At 38.5% G+C, this 19004-nt stretch overlaps 1 protein-coding gene across 1 annotated transcript; it reads right to left on the reverse strand.

The window, feature by feature from the left end:
• Nucleotides 1–439: 439 nt before the first annotated feature.
• LOC103527819 (hyaluronidase-1) lies at nt 440–18593 on the reverse strand. The gene is made up of 4 exons (XM_030462042.1): nt 18516–18593; nt 8686–9642; nt 2396–2485; nt 440–868 (listed from the first exon to the last, which is right to left on the reverse strand). The coding sequence occupies exons 2-4, from the start codon at nt 9601–9603 to the stop codon at nt 440–442; spliced, it is 1437 nt and encodes a 478-aa protein (XP_030317902.1). The 5' UTR covers nt 9604–9642; nt 18516–18593.
• Between the last annotated feature and the right edge of the window lie 411 nt (nt 18594–19004).

Below are 19004 nucleotides of genomic sequence, written 5' to 3' on the forward strand. Positions count from 1 at the left end.
GTTCTGGGCAAGCTGCTGGTCCTGACACAAAATGCCATTTGACTTCAGCAAGAGCTGCAGTGAACAGCTCGTAATCCCTGGTCCATATGAAAACTGTCCTTATCTGCATATATTGTCATCCATCCCTGAAATTGGCTCTGTGTCCTTTTTTTAAGCTTCTACATGGGCAAATCCTTGTACAGCTTTATTAAACTTTTTTACTCAAGTAAAGCTTTATCTGTTGAACATGCGACTAAAACATGACTAAATGGTAAAGGAGCTGGTAAAAAAGAGGGGGCTGCTTTCAAAATGTTTAATGACTGGAGCAATTCCAGGAGTAGGAGCTGAGGAAAACAACATTAAACCATTAAATCAACTATGTGTTCTTCATAAGGAAAACTTCCTAAGGAACAGAAGTCTTCGTGGCACCATTTATTCCCTTCCTCTGTCTCCACAGACTTTAGTGTGTAGTATAAAGAAGATGAAGTTGCATGGCTCCTATGAGGAGCACACAAAACTTCTGTTTTCTTGACCTACTGCCAACAACATGACCCCAGCTCTCCATTAGCCTTTTGTCAGGCAATTCACAAAATATTCCCGTCCAACCCTGGTAACACTGACACATGAATCTCTGCCTCATGGCTTCAATACTCTCCAAGCTGGGTTTACCAGTCACCTGGAACCTGGAGCCCCTCTCTGCATGATGGGCATGGATTTTAAAATTAGTGGGTGACAAATGGAGATAAGCAGAGGAGTCACTGTTTTTGCGGATACACCTTCCGTTCTTCTTACACAGGACCTTGCTACAGAGTTTGGCTGCTGAGGTCACATTAATGACGTAATGTCCTAGGGGTCCATCAATGTATCGTTTCACAGTTAAACAGCTCTCCTGTAGAAAATAAAAGAGCATGGCATAGTTCTCAGTACCTACCATCATGTCCAAATTACTTATACCTAAGAAGATGCTGGTACAAAGCTGTTCTTGGCAAAATAACCTGTTGAGATGAGTCTCATTGGATTTATATATTGGAGTAACATACTGGTCTCTTCAACTCCTTTAGTTTATAAGGAGCCACATGATTTTCAGAAACCAGCACACAAGCTGTTGCAATTGCATCTAGAAACTTCCAGTTCAGATTTCTCTCTTCCTCTCCCCATCAGTGATGCTTTGTCTGAGACTTCACAGGGAGGACACCTGATTGCATAAAAAGCAGAGTGGGCACCAAAGCCCAGTGCAAGTTAAGGAGCTGGGGTCATGCCTCTTGTGAGACCCCAGTGCAGTCTCCTGCCTCCTCCATCACTTCAAGAAGGATCATTTAGGAAAGCCTCACAAACCTAGGAGAAGGAACTAGGCCTTCTCTTGTAGTAACACAATTTTCCATGTGTCATTTTAACACTAGTTACCAGAGAAAATACCCTCCTCCTCCAGACTTCTTTCCTTATCTGTGGATCTGTACAGATTGCCATAGCTACAAAGTAGAACACTGGAAAACAAACTCTGCTTTATATTTGTATGGTATTACTTTGAAACAATTCTGTCTTCTAATGTGGACTCATTACCCAGAGAATCTGCTCTGAAGCAACAGGACTTCTCAGCCCGATGAAAGTACAGAACTAGTGAGCCCTGTAAGGATGGGGGGATGTGCTCCTGCCCCCCACTCTGCTTAAGATATAACCACCATTGGGATCATGATGGCTGCCTCCAGCTGAGGCTGGACTTTTGGGGACACATGACAAGATTCCAAGGGCTGTCTGGAACATCAATCTGGATATCTTGCTGGTATACAAATATAAATCAATCATCTTACTCTAAAAGAATTGGGCAACCCAGGGTCCATTGGTCTTTCCTGAAATGACAGTGGGCTGCATGCCAGGATTTCCCCTTGAATAGGGCTGATGGTAGAATTTTTATGCATGAGATACTCCATAAGTGAAGTGGGAATAAGCAGATGATATAGCTAGATGATATGAAGTATTGATTGCACACATATAATCACAAACTGTTGGCCAAGACTGTGACTATGATTGGATGCAGCCACACCCAGGCTCCTCTCTGAGAAGGACTTTAGAAAGCAAGGGCATCCCTTCTGAACATTTGAACTCAGCAGAGGGGTTCTCCTGACAGTTTTGTTTTACCCTGTCATCCATGACATAAATAACATCCATGACATAAATAATCTAGTGTATCTTGCCATCTAATCCCATTAAACCACTGTTTCATTTACTATTGAACTTTGTTAACTCACTATTTTATATCAATCAAGTATATTGTTGCTTCTCCCATGGGTAAAGTTTGTCTCTCTTTCCCTCTGCAACAAAGTAGTAGTGAGCCATGACCCTCATTTAGTGGATAACAGCAGTGATAATGATAGATAGGTGCTACAGAGAGTCTGGTGGCAGAGAACTAATAAAGTACCTTTGAGCTGGCGTATTGCATACTGCCCCAGAGGACAACTCCAGCTGCTCCCAAGGCTGCACTTTCACCAATGGTATTGACCAGATCTGTCTGAAAAAGAAGTTCAAAACTAGACATCAGAAACCAAAGATAAATAAAAACAAAACAAGACTAGGATACAAGTATCACCATTTTTTTTTTACTTCCCCAGAAGAGGCACCAGGCCTGTGATAAATTCTTCACAACAAAATTTTTGTTTAGTTTAGAAAGCTCTTCTGAGTAATTTCCACAGTGTAGTTTCCATATGTGCTACAAACATATAATTAAACATCTCCTCTTGTAGAGATGCACCAATAAGCTGTAGTTGAGTTGTAGTGATCAGCAGTAACACAGCTCTACCAGAGCACAGGCTGTGTGTAGAGCAGGAGTCACAGGTGTATTGCCAACAACATAGCAATGTTCCCTGCAAATGTCTTAAAGCCATTCCCTGAAACTGTGAACATTGTGTCAAGAGAAATGCAATTAAACCTTGGAAACATGGAGGAAGGATTTTCTTCCAGCCCCAAATTTCAAGGCAGTTATCAACTACATCTAAAATATTTTCTCTCTACAATAAGAAAGTAAGAAATAATAAGAAAGTAATTTGCAATCAATGTTTGTAGTGACAGATATTACACTATTTCTTAATGTGATGAAAAAAACCCAAATTCCTTAAAAAAGTTAGTGATGGTCCTCCACACACTCTTTTCACCTCTTTTTAGGAGAAAAAAATCCAAAAGACCAACCAAATTATCATGATATGTGGCACCTTAGAAATGCAAAACAATAGGCGTGGAAGAACCATGTTATATTTGTTACTTAATATTAAATAATATATTTCATTCAAGTGAGCCTGTTGGCTTATAAATACATAACTGAGGAGTCCCTGTTCCTGAAACATTTATGGCCCCACATATATAAAAGAAGACACAAAATTATTTTGGGAAAGTGAGAATCTGCTGAAACTATAAAGAAGTGAGAGCAAGAAGTGACTTTGACCCTTAAAAGATTGGTCAAAACTGCAGGAAAATCTGCAGAAGTCTGAATGTGTGGGGCTTGTCTACTGGTTCTTAGTGAAGGGTTCAGAGTGATATGAAGTATAACTGGTCTTTTGAAGTCTGTGTTGCTGATGATCCAAGTAATTCCTCAGAGAGTGTCATTAATCTTACAAGTATTTCTATTGTGGTGCTAATTTATTAAAAGGAGAGTGGTGTGGGCTGCAGGTGTTACTTTCATGTGGGGGATTTTTTTCCAATGGGAATTCATTTATCATTAAAAAACAGTATGTGAATTAAATATAAAAATATCAAATGCTAATAAAATGTGAAATACAGCCTGGTCTCTTGGCAATCTCCTTATCTGCAAAGTATTTTATGAAGTTTACCCAGATAAAAACTCTGGTCTGTGATTCTACATTAGCCACATGATGCTTGAGTGATTAACATTAACATAGTTCAGATCTTATTAACAAATTAATGAAACCCTTTCAGGCAGGCCAAATAAATAATCAATAGACTAATTAACTAATTTAGATGAAGTAAGACCTGAGGAAAACCCAAAATAAAGATTTTGTTAGTAATATGCTTTAGGTTTTATGGTGCTTGACTAGGAGTCAATAAATCCAGTTTTTATTCCCTTTTATTCCACAGCTTTCTTCTGTTACTTGTAGAAATAACTAAGATTCATATCCACAAAGGTATTTCAGCACTTCATATCTGATTCATATGGATATAAAATAATCAACTCCATGGTCATGACCCTTAAAGTTCACCCAGTCCTCTGAGTGTCTGAAGCAGCAACAACTTCACAACTGAAGTTCCTCAGGCACTTACACTTCCACTTCTGTGCCCACTCCAAATCACCACCTTGTCAGTGCTGAGTAACTCAACACTTTTCTCAGGCTAAGGACAAAATCTGTTTTTTTGTTGGAAAATACATTTCCTTAGGGGTGTTTAAAAGGCACTTTTAGCACCTGCACAGATGTTGAATGTTGGAGAAAGCAGCAGCTGACTGCAAAAAAAATTGTGTTGGATTTTATGTAAACACTCTCCTTCCACTTTACATCTCCTCTGCTTGTATTCTTTAAAAAATAGTAATAAAAAAGGTCAAGTGTTAAGAGTCCTCCTCAGGAGAAAAGAGAATTAGAAAAGACATGGGCTGAATTTTTCTCTTCCCCCATGATTAAAAGATGCATCACCTCCAGGTAACCCACCATTGGGGTTTATCTTCACTGTGAGGTTACAGACAGCATCTAGAGGGATGTGATTTCTCTTTCCAATGCCATTTCACCTTGCATGGGTTCACTTAAGGTTCAAAGGAGAGAAACAAGTGGGAACCTGAGTACAGCTTATGATTAATTCAGCTTAGTTAGGTAATTTGCCTACAGTGAAGGAAATAAGGTTTCTGACTCTTAATTTGTAGGCCTAGCTACATCTACTGAATGACTGACTCATGTTCAGTGCCTCAAAGGACACCACCACAGAAGGGCTCTATCCTGAATAACATATCAGTAGGAGGTTGCACCTTCTCTTTCATTTTTTCTCTCTTGTACACTTTTCTTTTCCATCTGGTGATTTCTTAATTTTTTCCTACTCTCTAAAACATAATTAATCTTGAGCAGGTTGGGAAAAGTTGAGTTGAGTGCTCCTGTGCCAGGGGTGGGTGCTCTGACCTCCAGACCTTTGCACAGAGAGGGACAAACCACCACCAACACGCCTCCCACCTACTCCTCCCCCCCCACCCCCACCCAACAAGGTTAGCAAAATATATTTCTTACTCCCAATTCAGGTATTTTGAGATAAGGAAACACAAGTCACTCTCATGGTGGCTGAGAGTGGCAAATCAGGAGCAGAGATGAGGAGATGCAACCCTGAAACCCCAGGTGAGGCACGGGAGCTCCAGCAGTGACCTCAGACAGAGCAGTCCTGGCTTGGGGACTGAACCTTGCACCACTCCTCACACAGCCCAGCCAGGCATCAGTGGGGACTCATTGGAATGGCTCTGCCATGAGAGTGTAAGAAGTACCTCATGTGGAAAAAAATATGTAAATTAAAAAAATTTGTATTCATAATTTTAATTATAACCATCTTGGCATTTGTTTAGGTGAGAATCCTATTTCACTCAGAGTATCAGAACCTCCTTCATCCATGTTAGAGGACTGTCCTAAAGAGACAACTTTTGGGGGCAGCAGCTATTGAGGTGTCTGTTCCTTTCTCCAAGTGAAAAAAAGTCATCAAGGCCCCTTCTCTTCTGGTGCCCGTTCTCATTTGAGCTTTTGGGGGCAGTGTACAACAGTCAAAGGTCTTATCACAGCTTCTCCATATATTGATCAGCCAAGTCATTTTGTTAGATGCTAAAAAAAAGAGAGTTGAGCTGTTGCAGTTTCAGAGGAAACAGAACAGCCAGTTCTAGTTACATGTGAGGAAAGAAAAATAAGTACATCTGTAATCTTTCCTTTCCTTTAAGTTTTGAGCAGTCTTAGTTTCACATGTGCTTTTTCTACATTCAGGAATGGTAGTGAAATCCTGGTGTGGTTGCAGGTAATGGTGTCTTTACACTTCCACAGTTGGTCAGCAGAGAATACTATGCATAGGTGAAAGAGAGAAGTTGTTATGTATTATTTATAATTTGTTAGTTGTCATCCAACTTCATTAATGATTTCAGCCATACAGGCAGGAAGCACAGATGCTACTGTGCAGCTTCCCTCTCCCACACAGTTAGTAGTGAATTGTCGAGGCAGAGAGCTTCTAAGTACCCTACAGATGGCAAACTGATTATGTGCATTTCTAGCAAGTACAGAAACCTTTCATAATGATTGGAATCTCAATTCAGAATTTATAAACAGTTTCCAACTCACCTCATTTCCAGGTGCAGTCAGGGTGAAAAGTACATTGCTAGAATCATCTGGGTCTTTTGTCTTTCTGAAGTTCTGCTCCCCCCCAATGACTCTGACTTACGTCTATTCTTTCTATTTTCTTCCACTATGATATTTACTGTATTTTTTCATACTGTGTGCAAAAGGGCTCACACAAAAAGCTTGAATGTGTCAGCAATCAGTTCTGTTGAACCAGAACATCACAGCTCTTGCACAGCTTAATGAAGCAGGGCAATGGTTCTCCTGGCCCCAGTCCATGTCCCTCAAGTACCTCCTAGCCTGATATCCCATTTTTTCTGTGGCCATTTAGTTTAGGTACCACAGCACTACACTGGCTCCTTTCCCAATCATGTACATTGTTGCTGGAGCTAGGAGATTTCATGCCTCATTTACAGGTTTGTGAGCTTCACATAGGGACATATCATTGGACAGATAGATGAGAAGCTGCAGTCTAGTCTAAAATATGAACACACAAACATATATTTAAAATATCTCAGTGGCTTCAGGGCTATGAGGGAAAACAAGAACATTATTTTCCTCGTTGTTTGTATTTTATAGAGTTTTTTTAAGTGCAACCCTGCAGTTCCTAGGCTGTCCTGGCAATCCCCATGATGTTAGCAGAGACAATGTGTATAGTCTGGGGACACATCAAGCCCTGTCCCCAGGCTGTCTGCAGGGCCAGGTACTGTCCTTATTAGAAAATACACACAGCAGCATAAACCAAAGATGTTTCTCTGGCTCTGCTTGGATGTTGCTTGGCTGCAGAGTTGTAAAGTGATCTTTAAAGCACCCAAATGGTTACATGTCATTGAAAAACAGGCCAATGAGTTAAAGAGTATAATTTAAGAAGAACTTCACTCTAAGTTACTGCTGTAGTATTCAGAAAATAGCTTAGGGTGAAACAGTAACTTTGTACCACTACAGATTTTTGATTTCTGTGTCATGGGGAACAGCATGTTAGTTTTCATGGCTCTCAGTGATACTTGTGGTATTTTTATACTGATCAAGGGACTGATATATTTTATGAAAATGTATTATTTCAGACTGCATTTGAAGAACTCTCATTTATTCCATGGCGTGAGTTCTCCAGTGAAGGCATTTTGGATGAAATCCTGCCCATACCCAGCCCAGTGGCTCCTGCCTTAAGTGGGACCTGGCTTTGCCTATTTGCCCACAATTTCTGAGCCAACTGGGACCTGAAGTTTCCACATCACAGCAGCTCCAAAGAGGCTCTGGTTGCTGAAAATGAGGCAGATCTAATTAATATTGCTTCTATGTACCATTTGCTCTTGGGTGGCAACCCAGGCCATCGGAGCTCTACCACACCTCCAAAGGTCCTGAAGCTGCATGCAGCCTGGGGTTTTCTGGACTGACCATTGCATTTTCCCTTGCCTCTTCTCTCCCTTTAGCTATTGTAATTTGAGTCAAGAAGTTGTCTCTGTCAGCAGCAGAACTGAGTTCTCTCCCATGTGAACTAAAGGGATGGAATAGCCTCAGACAGCCCTTAGCCATCAAGGGGCTATTTCCATGAGCTCCCTGCCCCAGATTTCATCACTTCTCCTCTCTTGTGGAACTGGTACCAATCAAAGCAAATCTTCTGATACATGGGACAGCAATGGCAGAAATCAATAATTATTTATGTCTCCGTATTATGTGCATGAACAAAGTCAGAGCCATAATCAGCATTACATATCCTTAAAGTCTGGGATTTATATGCATCTATGTTGTGACCATTATATTTATAGCATCTTACCATTGGAAGGAACATCATGTGACTCAAAAACATAGTTTCTTTATTAAAAAGATTGCACAGTGTTTGCACTAAGTGTTCCACCACAATGATATTTGAATGTGTTGTACCTCTGAAAAGCAAGAGGGCCAATTCTCATCATGCATGGAGTTAGGAACTCCATGCCAGACTAGTTAACTTGACTGTTTATTTCTAAACTGACCAAATTTACATTTGAATAAAGAAACAAAAAAGCCCTGAGGCTCTTTTCTCATGAAAGTTTATCTTTCCATTACACTAATTAGTTTTAGCTGTCAAGTAAATTTGTGAAGTTTATTTCACAAGCTGTCCTAAAGAATTAAAATATCAGAATGAATTACTTCCTTAAGGAAATTATTTCTTTGTACTTTCTTTCTGAATTACCTTCATTAAAAATATACAACATTATCCTACAGAAGCAGACCAAAGCACTGCAATATTAACTACTGAAAGGTGTAGAGTTTTCTTCTACAGTGCTTCCTTCTAGAGAGGCTGTCTTAAATATAAAAAACAAATGCAAAAAAGACTTTTATACAAGAAAAACTTTTAGAAAAGACTTTTTCTAGGAGGTGTTTCTAAGCTCTAAATTTCTAAATTCTACATTCTAATTTCTAAAGTCTGACTGCTTACCTCTGTTAGGACATGAAAAGTGTAGGCATAAAATGGTCTGGAGTAAACAAAAACAGGCAAAACGTAGTCTTTTCTAGCAATTGAGGCCACCCGAATTGCCTCCTTAACCCGGTAGTGAACAAACTTTAGTGCATTTGGACTTGACTTCAGTATATAGTCCAGGTATATAGAAGGGTACAGAGCAGTGCTTTCCTTCCACAGCCAAAGCAAGAGGTCATTGCGGGATGATTCAATGGCTGGACATTTCCCCGTGTATGTTTGGGGGTGCTCTTTGTAATCATAATTGTAGCAGTCTGGGTAAAGATAGTAACCCCACAAACCATTTGGTCTCATGCGCTCTGCAAGAAGGATTGTGCTGTTCATAAAACTCTTGCCAGCATTTTCAAATTCTTCTTTAGCCACTTTCCTAATTTTGCCCTCTGGCCACCGAGGATGCCGTGCCCTAACCATCTCAAGAGATTTATTCCTATAAATGCTTTTATTGCCCCAGTTCCTATCCCACTGGGGTCTCCAGTTTTCCCAGTCAATGACTGCAAGTCCCTGAAATTTCTTCATGGGTATGCAGTAGTCAATGTCTGACTTGGCTTTACTAAGGTGCTTGATAAGACTTTCGTTCTGGGGCACCCCTCCGTTGACAGGTTCTCCACTATCTGAGTAGTAGGGATAGTATCCTAAATGAGTGTGGTAGAAGATTGTCACATTGGACCCGCTTAGAGTCTCGTTGGCATTGGATGCAATGTCAAAAACACTGAGGTCCAGGTCAACCTTGTACCGTAGCCTGCACTGCTCTGTCGGTGCGTTCCAAACCACCATGAAGGGTTTGTGCAGAGCCAGAGGGGCCCGTGATGGCTTCAGCAGCTGAGCATCAACCACAGCAAGCAGCAGTGTCACTGCTAACTGCCTGCCCCAAACGTCCATGGTACGGTTTATTTTTCTAGGGAATTGTTATGATGTGGCCTTGAAAACAAGAAGAAGAAAAGACATGTTAGAGGAGCAGTAGCCACCCTGGAGGGTGGTTGATGGACAGATGTCTTTTGGTTGGGTTTGCTCTGTTAAATTTCATACCAAGTGCAAACAGGCAAATGTGCAAAACTGTGATTTTGGTCTAGTTTCAAATGCTTTGTAAGACTTTTTTGATAGATTTTTCTGTCTGGAAGTTTGTTCTGATGCTCAGCTTTTTTTGTTTTCCTCCTCAACCAGACACCTCACACAGCTGATTCAGACCTTTCCCTAACACTTATATGCAACTTGAAGTCTACAAAAAATGAGCTTATAAAATAATATCTTTAAAAGAAAAAACTGTATAATAAAGAACACACTGCTTATTTGAAATGTTAGCACCTAAGCATGTTCTGCTATGGTCAGTCTAACTTGTCTAGAACATCATCAGAGTGGGGCACAGGGCTTCTTTACTCTCTGTGTATACTAATGGTCACAACAGAAAAGTTAATTTACACAAAAGGCAGAAATTTCTGTCTCGCACAGATGAATGAAGAGAACACAGAAATGTTGAGATTTTCAGTGTATCTGAAAAAAAGTATAGTTATCTATCCTTAAATCTATTTTTAGTATTCTAATTGAATATATGCAAGATTGATATTTAATTTGCAGGAGGCTGATGCAGTTAATGATTTAATGGTTTAAGCTACTTATTTTACTGAAAGAAAATTAAATATCAATACATCAAAGAAAATAATGTTAAGTGGTTCTGAACTGGATGGAAAAGCATGCCACATCTTTGAAAGAGGGATCTAGTCTGTAGAAGTAGGGGCTTATTTCAATTTTTTCTTTCAGGGTCTGTTGTTTTCCCTGACTTACAGGCACCACTTGGGGACCACTTGTACTGTGGGACCTGCCAGAGCTGCAGGGTGTTGGCACCCAGGCACACACCATGGGGCAGCTGCTCATCTGCTTCCCACAGAGTCTTCTGAATCTTCCTCTGCTCCTAACTCCTCCCCAAGAAGTTCAGCTCAATTCTGTCCTGAGTTTGTTATTCAGATGTTTTTGCTGGGAAATAAAATAATTATTATTGGTACTAAGGAGCAAATGCTACACAGTGGAGTCCAGCTGTTATATCAACTTGAATACAGAGGTCATAAAAATTTTTTTGCCCATATGAATATCTATAGTATGACACAGATTACCTTCTTAGTTTTTACTATCATTCACTTCTCAAGTTTTTCCATTCTATTCACTTTAAATACTGTTAAGCTTTAATCACTGTCTGCATTGCAGATCCAGTTTAAAAACTAGTCATGTGAAATGTCCTGAATCTGGATACTTCCCTATTTTTGCATCCATTTTTAATGATTTCCTACTTTGCCTGTAAAGTCAGACCCACGTTATCTTATTGTAATTACTTTAGCTTCTCTTGTCCCAAGACTTTTATCACTCACCTAATAACAATTAATCACTTAATTCCTGGACAAGGAGAGCCCTTCACACCTATCCATCCATCCATTAACTCACAGATGGGTTTTCTAGGGTTCTTGCTTTCCAAGCCTGCATAGCCAACACACCACTCTAAATTCTAGATTTTGAAGTACTCCTTGGATATTGCCTTTTAATCTCCAATGGGATGACAAACATACAAGAGGGCTGCAGGTGTCCCTATCCAAATCTGCTGGCAGACTTATTAGAGAAAAAAAATCTTTTCCACTGTTAGAAAATTCTGTGGTTCTCATAAGTGATACATTCCAGGATTTCTCCTGCTATCATTTCCTCTTCCTTGCCATTTTTTCGTCCTCGGGGTTTGATGCTTCTTTTTTACTGTCACTTCTCTCCTAATCCTCTGCCTTTCACTTAAATTGCTACTTTGTGACCATCTCCTACAGAACAAACTTTCTCTCCTCTCTCCCATCCTGTTATTTTTCTATCTTCAGCCCCATGTATTATTAAGTCTCCCTTAGCAGTGGTCTAGCACAAGAGCACCTTTTCAGGAGGTGAAGGAAGGCATTTTGTATAAACAGATGGATTTAGGCAGTGAGAGAAGAGCAGGACCACAAGAAGCCACAGAGCAGGACTAACCAGGAGTCAACACTCCAGTATCAAGCTGGAGTGGAGATATATGTGCTCTTGGTGGTTCCTCACCTGCTCTCTGGCTGCTTGCTTTGCATGCCTAATTATCAGCTTAGCACACAAATTTTAATACTTGGTTCACAATCCTTTGGGTCCCATTCAGGATAAAATCCTTGCATGAGATGGGGCAGTGCCACAGGCCATCAGGCTGGTGCCTGATGGAAAAGGATGCCAGGTTATTTTCATTCCAATGCTTTGCTGGAAGGAAGTCTTATGCTTACAACTGGTCTTTTTTTTTTTTTTTTTTTTTTTTTTTTTTTTTTTTTTTTTTTTGCTGCTTTCCACAGTGTCTTGCATAATCATCTAAGTAATGTCACAGGCAGCAGGGTGAAAAAAATTCACAAAGAATGCCTTTTGCTTCCTGTTTTATACAAATCGATGAATGAGTGACTTTGAATTCCTTCTTTGATGCAGCAAACTGACTTTGTACATGTGTAAGTGCTTTTTCATGGTTTAGACTGAGTTGCTTTGCAGTACATGAGAACAAATCAATAACATAAACAAAGATTTTCTCAAAAAGTGATAGCTCAGAAGAAAGAGAAAAAGCAACAAGAGCACAAGAGCAAAAGAGAAGACCATTAGTGAAATTCTTTGCAAGAAAAGATCAAGGGAAAGATTCCAGCTGCCTATTGCCAGAGTCCAAATGCTGATACTGTTCAGTCTTGTGTTATTATGAACATAATAACATAATAATAATAATTAGATCATTTCCTCATGTATTAGTGAGTAATACAGTACAGTTCTCATCTGTGTCTGACAGCCCTGGGCGTTACAGCACTGCAGATAGTAAATCGTAACAGAAAGCGTCCTGGAGATATATTCTAGTGGAGGATAAGTTAAAGTTATATTTTTTATTCCTGTCTGGTTCTAATCACTGTCCTTGACAGCTTTAAATTGTAGAACAGTGGGATCACAAAGAACTGCCTTGTGAAAAAAGTTCCAATACAGTTACATTAATCTCTGTTTATTTCTTATGTTACTAGCTCATAGACTTTACAAAGCAGTGTGAAACCAAGTAATCTAAGTTTCCAAAGAAACAGGTAACCCTATAATTCTGAAAGAGTGGAAAATAAATTGTCTGTTGTTTCATAAATGCACAGAAAAAGCTCTAAACACGAACAATGCATCTTTAGTTATGATTTCCAGCACTGTATCTTTGGACTATGGCTTTTTTAGTGTCATACACAGGCACTAATTGGACTGCTTTCATCCTTATTTTTTAATGAGCACAGACACTAAAGATTCCTTCTTGAAGCTCATTATCAACCTTGATTCAAATCCTCCTGTTTTTCTGTTTCAATGACATATTGTCATGGTTGATTTCACATCCCAAAGATGCACAGAGATTTCTGGCACTACACTGTGTTCATAGCAGAATCTGTATTCAGTGTTTCTGCTCTATATTTTAAAAACAAAAATGAATTCTTTGTAAGTGAAATAAGTGAGGGCCTGATCACAAATCCATTGAAGCTGATGAGATATTTTTTATTGTATTCAGGAAATTTTGGATCATGCTGTCACTGCACAAAATGGTGTGTAGCTTTTTATGTAGCTTCTGCTGTGTTGTTTAAGATGAAGAGGACTATGGCTGTAATTCAATATATACTTTAATACTTGTAGTGAAATTCATAATTTCTTGAATAGAAAAAGTGAGCACATTTCTGCATATTCCTTTCATCACTTTTGTAAAAAGAAACAAGAAAATATTTGCTTTTCACAAGCAAATGTTCTTAGCTTAGTCCAATGTGTAGTTGAATTTTGTTTATTAGTCAGAATTCCACTATAATTGCATTTCAGAACAGTTGATAATAACTGAACTAGAAATCTTAATTGCACACTTTGATTCCAAAATGAACAGCTTAAAATTAATAAAAATATAGACTCTCACCCTAAAGAAACCTATTTGCACACCATGTGTTACAACAGAGCCCAGTGATCTTCTTCAGAGGGCCAGTTCTGTTTCTATACCTCTTTATTTATTATCTTGGCATTCTTTTCACTGCAACATATGATGTTCCAGCTGGTACTTTTGTTATGATTCATATATTGGTCATATAATAGCATGCAAATCCAATCTTATAATAGCCAGCAAATGCAGCTTCTCATTTTAGATTCCCCCACATGTTGACTTGTCAATGAAGCATAATCCATACACTTAACTGTAACCCCATTCTCTTTTCATTTTCTGCCGAGTTTAATAGTTCTTGATACCCAAGGTTTTCAATCTCTTCTGGATGAACAGCTTATTTATATGGCCATATTCTCCATCCAGATTCATCTTGTAAGAGTGGGACATTTTAAGTGTTTTGACTGCTTATGCAGTTTAATGTCAGTGGGCAATCCAGATTAAGAAAGACTTATGGTTAAATAGTATCAGAAAGGTAATATTTACAACATTATTAGCAGAAAATAGTCATGCTTTGGGACCCTAAGATAGATTTACAACATTTTACCAAGCTTGCTTTCAGCCTCTCACATGCACTATTGATTCCTGTTTTGCAGCTGCCAAGATTAGCACTGAACTTTCTTTCATTGTAGGGATACGTTTGTTTTAACAAATATTCACCATATCTGTAAGGAAGAATTTTGCTTGGAAAATAAATTCAATTTGATGGCACTCTAAAAGGAACTTAATGCAAGAGGATTGTTTGCATTCCACTGAGGAATGTATAAAATTGGCTTCTAAAAGGTGTGTCTTTTTCTGAATATATTTGGGATAGAGATTTTTATTGTGGCTGAGAAATATGGACATTTCAACTGCATTTACACATACTTTTAAACTATAGCATCACCTGTAAAAGTAGCTTGCAAACAACTTGAAAAATCCTGGAAAAATCCACTTACACATCATTCTCTATGATATACACATCATTCTCTATGTTATATGCTTTATATGCACACAATTTACATTTACAAGATACCGTGTATTCATCTACACATGTATGTGTATTTCCCTGACCCCTAGGAAAAAAAAAAACCACCAGATCTGTATGTCCTGTCAGTGTCTTCTGTCCTCTGCTGTTATTCTTCTGTTTGAAAATTAATCCAAAAGTATTGCTTTTCCTGGTTTTGTTGAAAAGGGGCTTGCATTAAATAATGTGTTAGGGTGAACATGGACTGCCTATCCACCCTGAATCCTTCAGGATGCAGTGTAAAACTGCATTAGAGAGAGAGATGAAGTATTCTCTGCATCCTCACAACTACCAGTTTTCAGTCCCTTAGCTAACATATCATCCTAATTCTCCAGCTTTATTTCCCAGTCTAGATTCCAAGTTAAAAAATACACAGAACAAAAACAGCACTAACATGTTTGCAGTCTTCCTTACAGATCAATAAAAGAACAAAAACTGATACATGATTGATCTTTTCTTTTGCAATTCATACCACAGGTCACTTCCAGTGGGTGGAAGTCATGAAGCATTTATACTTTATTTTTGTGGAAGCTAATTGTAAAGAAAGTCAAAGACCAAGGATGTGGGTATTCAGGCCTGTGCTATCACTGCTGACACTTTTGTAAACTGTGTATTATTCATTTTAAAGCAAATAGAAAATTCCAGAGGACATTCTTGGGTTCATATCACATTTTCACAGTAAGTTATATTTGGACCAGAGATCCGCTTACCCATTTCCTGTTTAGCTTTATTGCTCCTGTTCTATGCAGCTTGTGTCATGCCTTAAACTTAAAGAAAAGACTGTAAGCAGGCATGGGAACACAAGAGAAAAGAATTGGTATTGAAAATATGTTCTTCCCATGGAACCCATAATTTTCTTCTGTTGAAAATAACCATTTCAATATTTCATCCTTCTGTACTTGTAATGTCCTGATCAGACAGTCATTAGGGGCCAGACTCTTATGTCTTTATGCCTCTTTTTTTATGCCCAACAAGACTGAGGGCCACTCAGCATAGGTGGTGATGGCATTTCACCCCACCCCTGGCTGTAGGGATGGTTTCATAGACAGACAAATCAGTCTTTAGGCTATTGCACTCCAGTATAAATAAACCTAAATAAAACCAGGAGTCTTGTAACTTTCCATTTCCAGTTTGACTTTTCATTTCCAGAATGACAGCGGTTTTTGATGTGTTTAAAAGTGGGAAACAATATCTCAGGCCAGCAAAGGGCAGAAAGGTTGGGCTAACCCAGTGCCCTGCTGACAGCTCCAGACCTGCAACATAGCCTGGGCTTTGTCACCAAAAGTGCTCTTTTGCCCAGTTAAGGCTTGGGTTCTGGTCTCCTCCAGCTCTCACAGAAACAGATAGACACCTGAATTTGCATGTTGTCACCAAAGCAGCACTGGTGAAACATTTGACCTTTCCCCTTTCACATTTGCAGTTTTAGGCACCCTAAACCTCTACTGGGCCAATGCTCCAGTTCAGCAACAACTGCAAATTGTCCCAAGTGCTTTGACATCCCATTTTTGGAGCCTGCATCTTCTTCTTGTCTGGATCTGGCTGTTCAAGGCTGGGTATGTCCTTCTCAGTGGCACAGAGGTTTACTGGAGTTATCTTGTCCTTGCTTTGCACTCACACACATGGAATGGAGACTGCCAGGGCTGGGGATTTCCTTCCCTCCTTGCTCTTCTCCCTCACAGTCCCACTGCCTTTGACACAGGGACTTCAAATTGTTCTTCAAATATTAAGACTTAATTTCCTGCTGTAGAGAAAAACATTCCCTATTGGGATACTGAAACTTCTCAATGATTTACTAGCCAACCAGTGACAGCAAAAATTAAGATACAGGTCATGGTTCCCAGTACTGTTTTAGTTAAAAGACTGTCCTGTCATTTTACATCACTGTAGATTATTGATGACACTTTGAATAGCAGGGAAATATAAATTAATATGGCTTAAATCTGTCTGTGCAGTGAAGGTAGATTAAATATATATATATATATGTGTCAGAAGCACTTTTCAATTTCTGAAGGGCTGAGTAACAGAAGTCTTCTTTGAGTGCATGAAACTTGAAAAAAATCCAGTGTTATACCATTTTTCATATCTAATACATGAATTAAGATTGCATATAGTATATGAAGTACTAATCTATTATTTTAGAAATTTTTTTATTTTGGAATTAATTATTTTAGAAAAAAACATTATCAATATTTAAAGTTGTAAAGTTTATGTTAAAAGCAGGACTTTTTATATGCAATTTTAGTATTCATTTCTTCCTCACATGCAAATAGTAAACGGGGGGGAAATGCATTTTTTTGCTTTCTCAGGGACCCATATTAACTGTTAGAACTGCTAAAGTCTTAATTCTCTGAATAATTAAACCTAATGTCCTCAGGAGTGTTCAGTACATGTTCTTCTGGCTCTGAAGCTTGTTGGTTGAAAATAGAAGTGCCTACTGACAGTGCTCTGAAAATAATTTCTTACCTTTTTATAGATTTTCCTTCCAATTTATTACTAATTATTTTAACTGAAGATCATGGGCATTAATTGGCACTAACAGAGTACATCCTACCTTCTGGCATGTAAGTTTTAATAGCTTATAAGAATGTATGAATGGGTAATACTGTACAATAAATTATACATGAGTTTACATTGTTGCAAAGCATTTAAAATAGTTTAGTTTCTTTCACACCATCTGCCTAATTTACACATTCATTTTCTGAAAGGTTTGTTGTTGTTAGAGGCCCTTACAAAACAGAAAATTAAGTTGAATTGATAACATGGAGAATTTCTATAATCAGGCCTTGGCATACCCCTGAGAAAATGCTGCAAGCTAAATTAGCTTCAGCTCTCTCCAAGATAAATTCTGCTTTCAGATAGTGTAATTCAAGAAAATTCAATTGAAATTAATTGAGGGGTGTGAATCTGGAAATATTCCAGTTGAGTTAATGGAGTTATTAAGCATTTATAATCTTGTGAAAAGAAAAATGTGTCCTTTAGTCAGCTAAAAAAACCTAGTATGTTGGCAAATGCTTAAAACAGTTGTGTATTTCCACTGTAAATCTCTGCTTGCAGAAAACAATTTCTATTCTTTGGTTAACACAAAAGGAAATATTATGCTTTGCTGAACAGAATTCAGGACAATTTGGAAAATATGCATAAAGCATTTGAGGTGAAATTAACTTCAGACTTTATGTGCATGCCAATACACAGATCATCTGGTGTCTACATTGTTTCAAATAAATGAGTTAAAAATATCTCAAGCTCTACAAATACCCAGCACAATATTTAACACAAATTATTAATAAACAGAACTCATTGTCAAAAAGCTAACTGCATCCACTATTGGGCTCCTTTTGAGGCTGTTTTGAAATACTGTTTGTAGCTGATGTACTGCCTTACTGTGAGTCACTTTAAAACAATTACCCCAAATGTTTCGCTTCTAATTAAAGAAGCAATTTTAAATTTTTTCCTATGGGATTAAATACATGACCAGCATATGATTAGCTGCTTTCTAGGTATGTAGTGTTGCATGCACAACCCAGTACACTTCAGTCTTAAACTGGTTCATCAGATTCTGAAATATCTTTAAAATCAAAACATTAGTCTTGTTTTTGAAAACAAGAATTTTATTCACAGACAGCATGTCAAGATCAGCTTTCTAGTCTGAAATTGGTGTTAGCCTTCTGAGTCTGAAGCACCAAATAGCTATTTGACAGAACAAAAAAGAAATAAAAGCTGGTCCAGAAGTGACACTCAACAGAACATGACACACAAAGACTTCCTAACAGGTAGACTATAAGCAAAAGTGAAAACTTTGCCTTTACTGATTATTAATTCAGCAAATAATATGGGACTTACCTCCATTAAATCAGTGAACAGCAAAAAACTTTGGTGGAACAATTTACACCAGCTAATGTGTGTGTCCCAGGAATGTGCTCTTCCAAATGAATGGGCTTTTAACTAATGAGAAACTGAGGGCATCTGAAGATAAAGGCAGAATGTTATCTAAACTCTCATCATGTGATTGCAAATTAAGTAAATAATTTCATTAAAAATTTAGCCATAATACTTGCAAGCAGCCTGGCTCTTCCTGTAAGAATCTTGTATTGCCTGGTTTTATGGCCTGATAAGGGAATGACCAGACTGGTGTTTGAGAAGAATTAAATTGTGTTTCGAGGGTTACATGCTCTGGACTCACCAGCAACAGCAGTAACAGCAGGGACAGCTCGGTCATTGTGGCACAGATTGAAGCAGGGATGCTTGCAAAAGAAAGCAAACAAAATAGTTCAGGAAGAGGTATTTTAAGGAACTGACTGGATGGCTGGACACAAGTAGTTGTGATGAATA

The sequence above is a fragment of the Calypte anna genome, chromosome 1 (assembly GCF_003957555.1).
Source record: "Calypte anna isolate BGI_N300 chromosome 1, bCalAnn1_v1.p, whole genome shotgun sequence".
In the NCBI taxonomy this organism is placed as follows: Eukaryota; Metazoa; Chordata; class Aves; order Apodiformes; family Trochilidae; genus Calypte; species Calypte anna.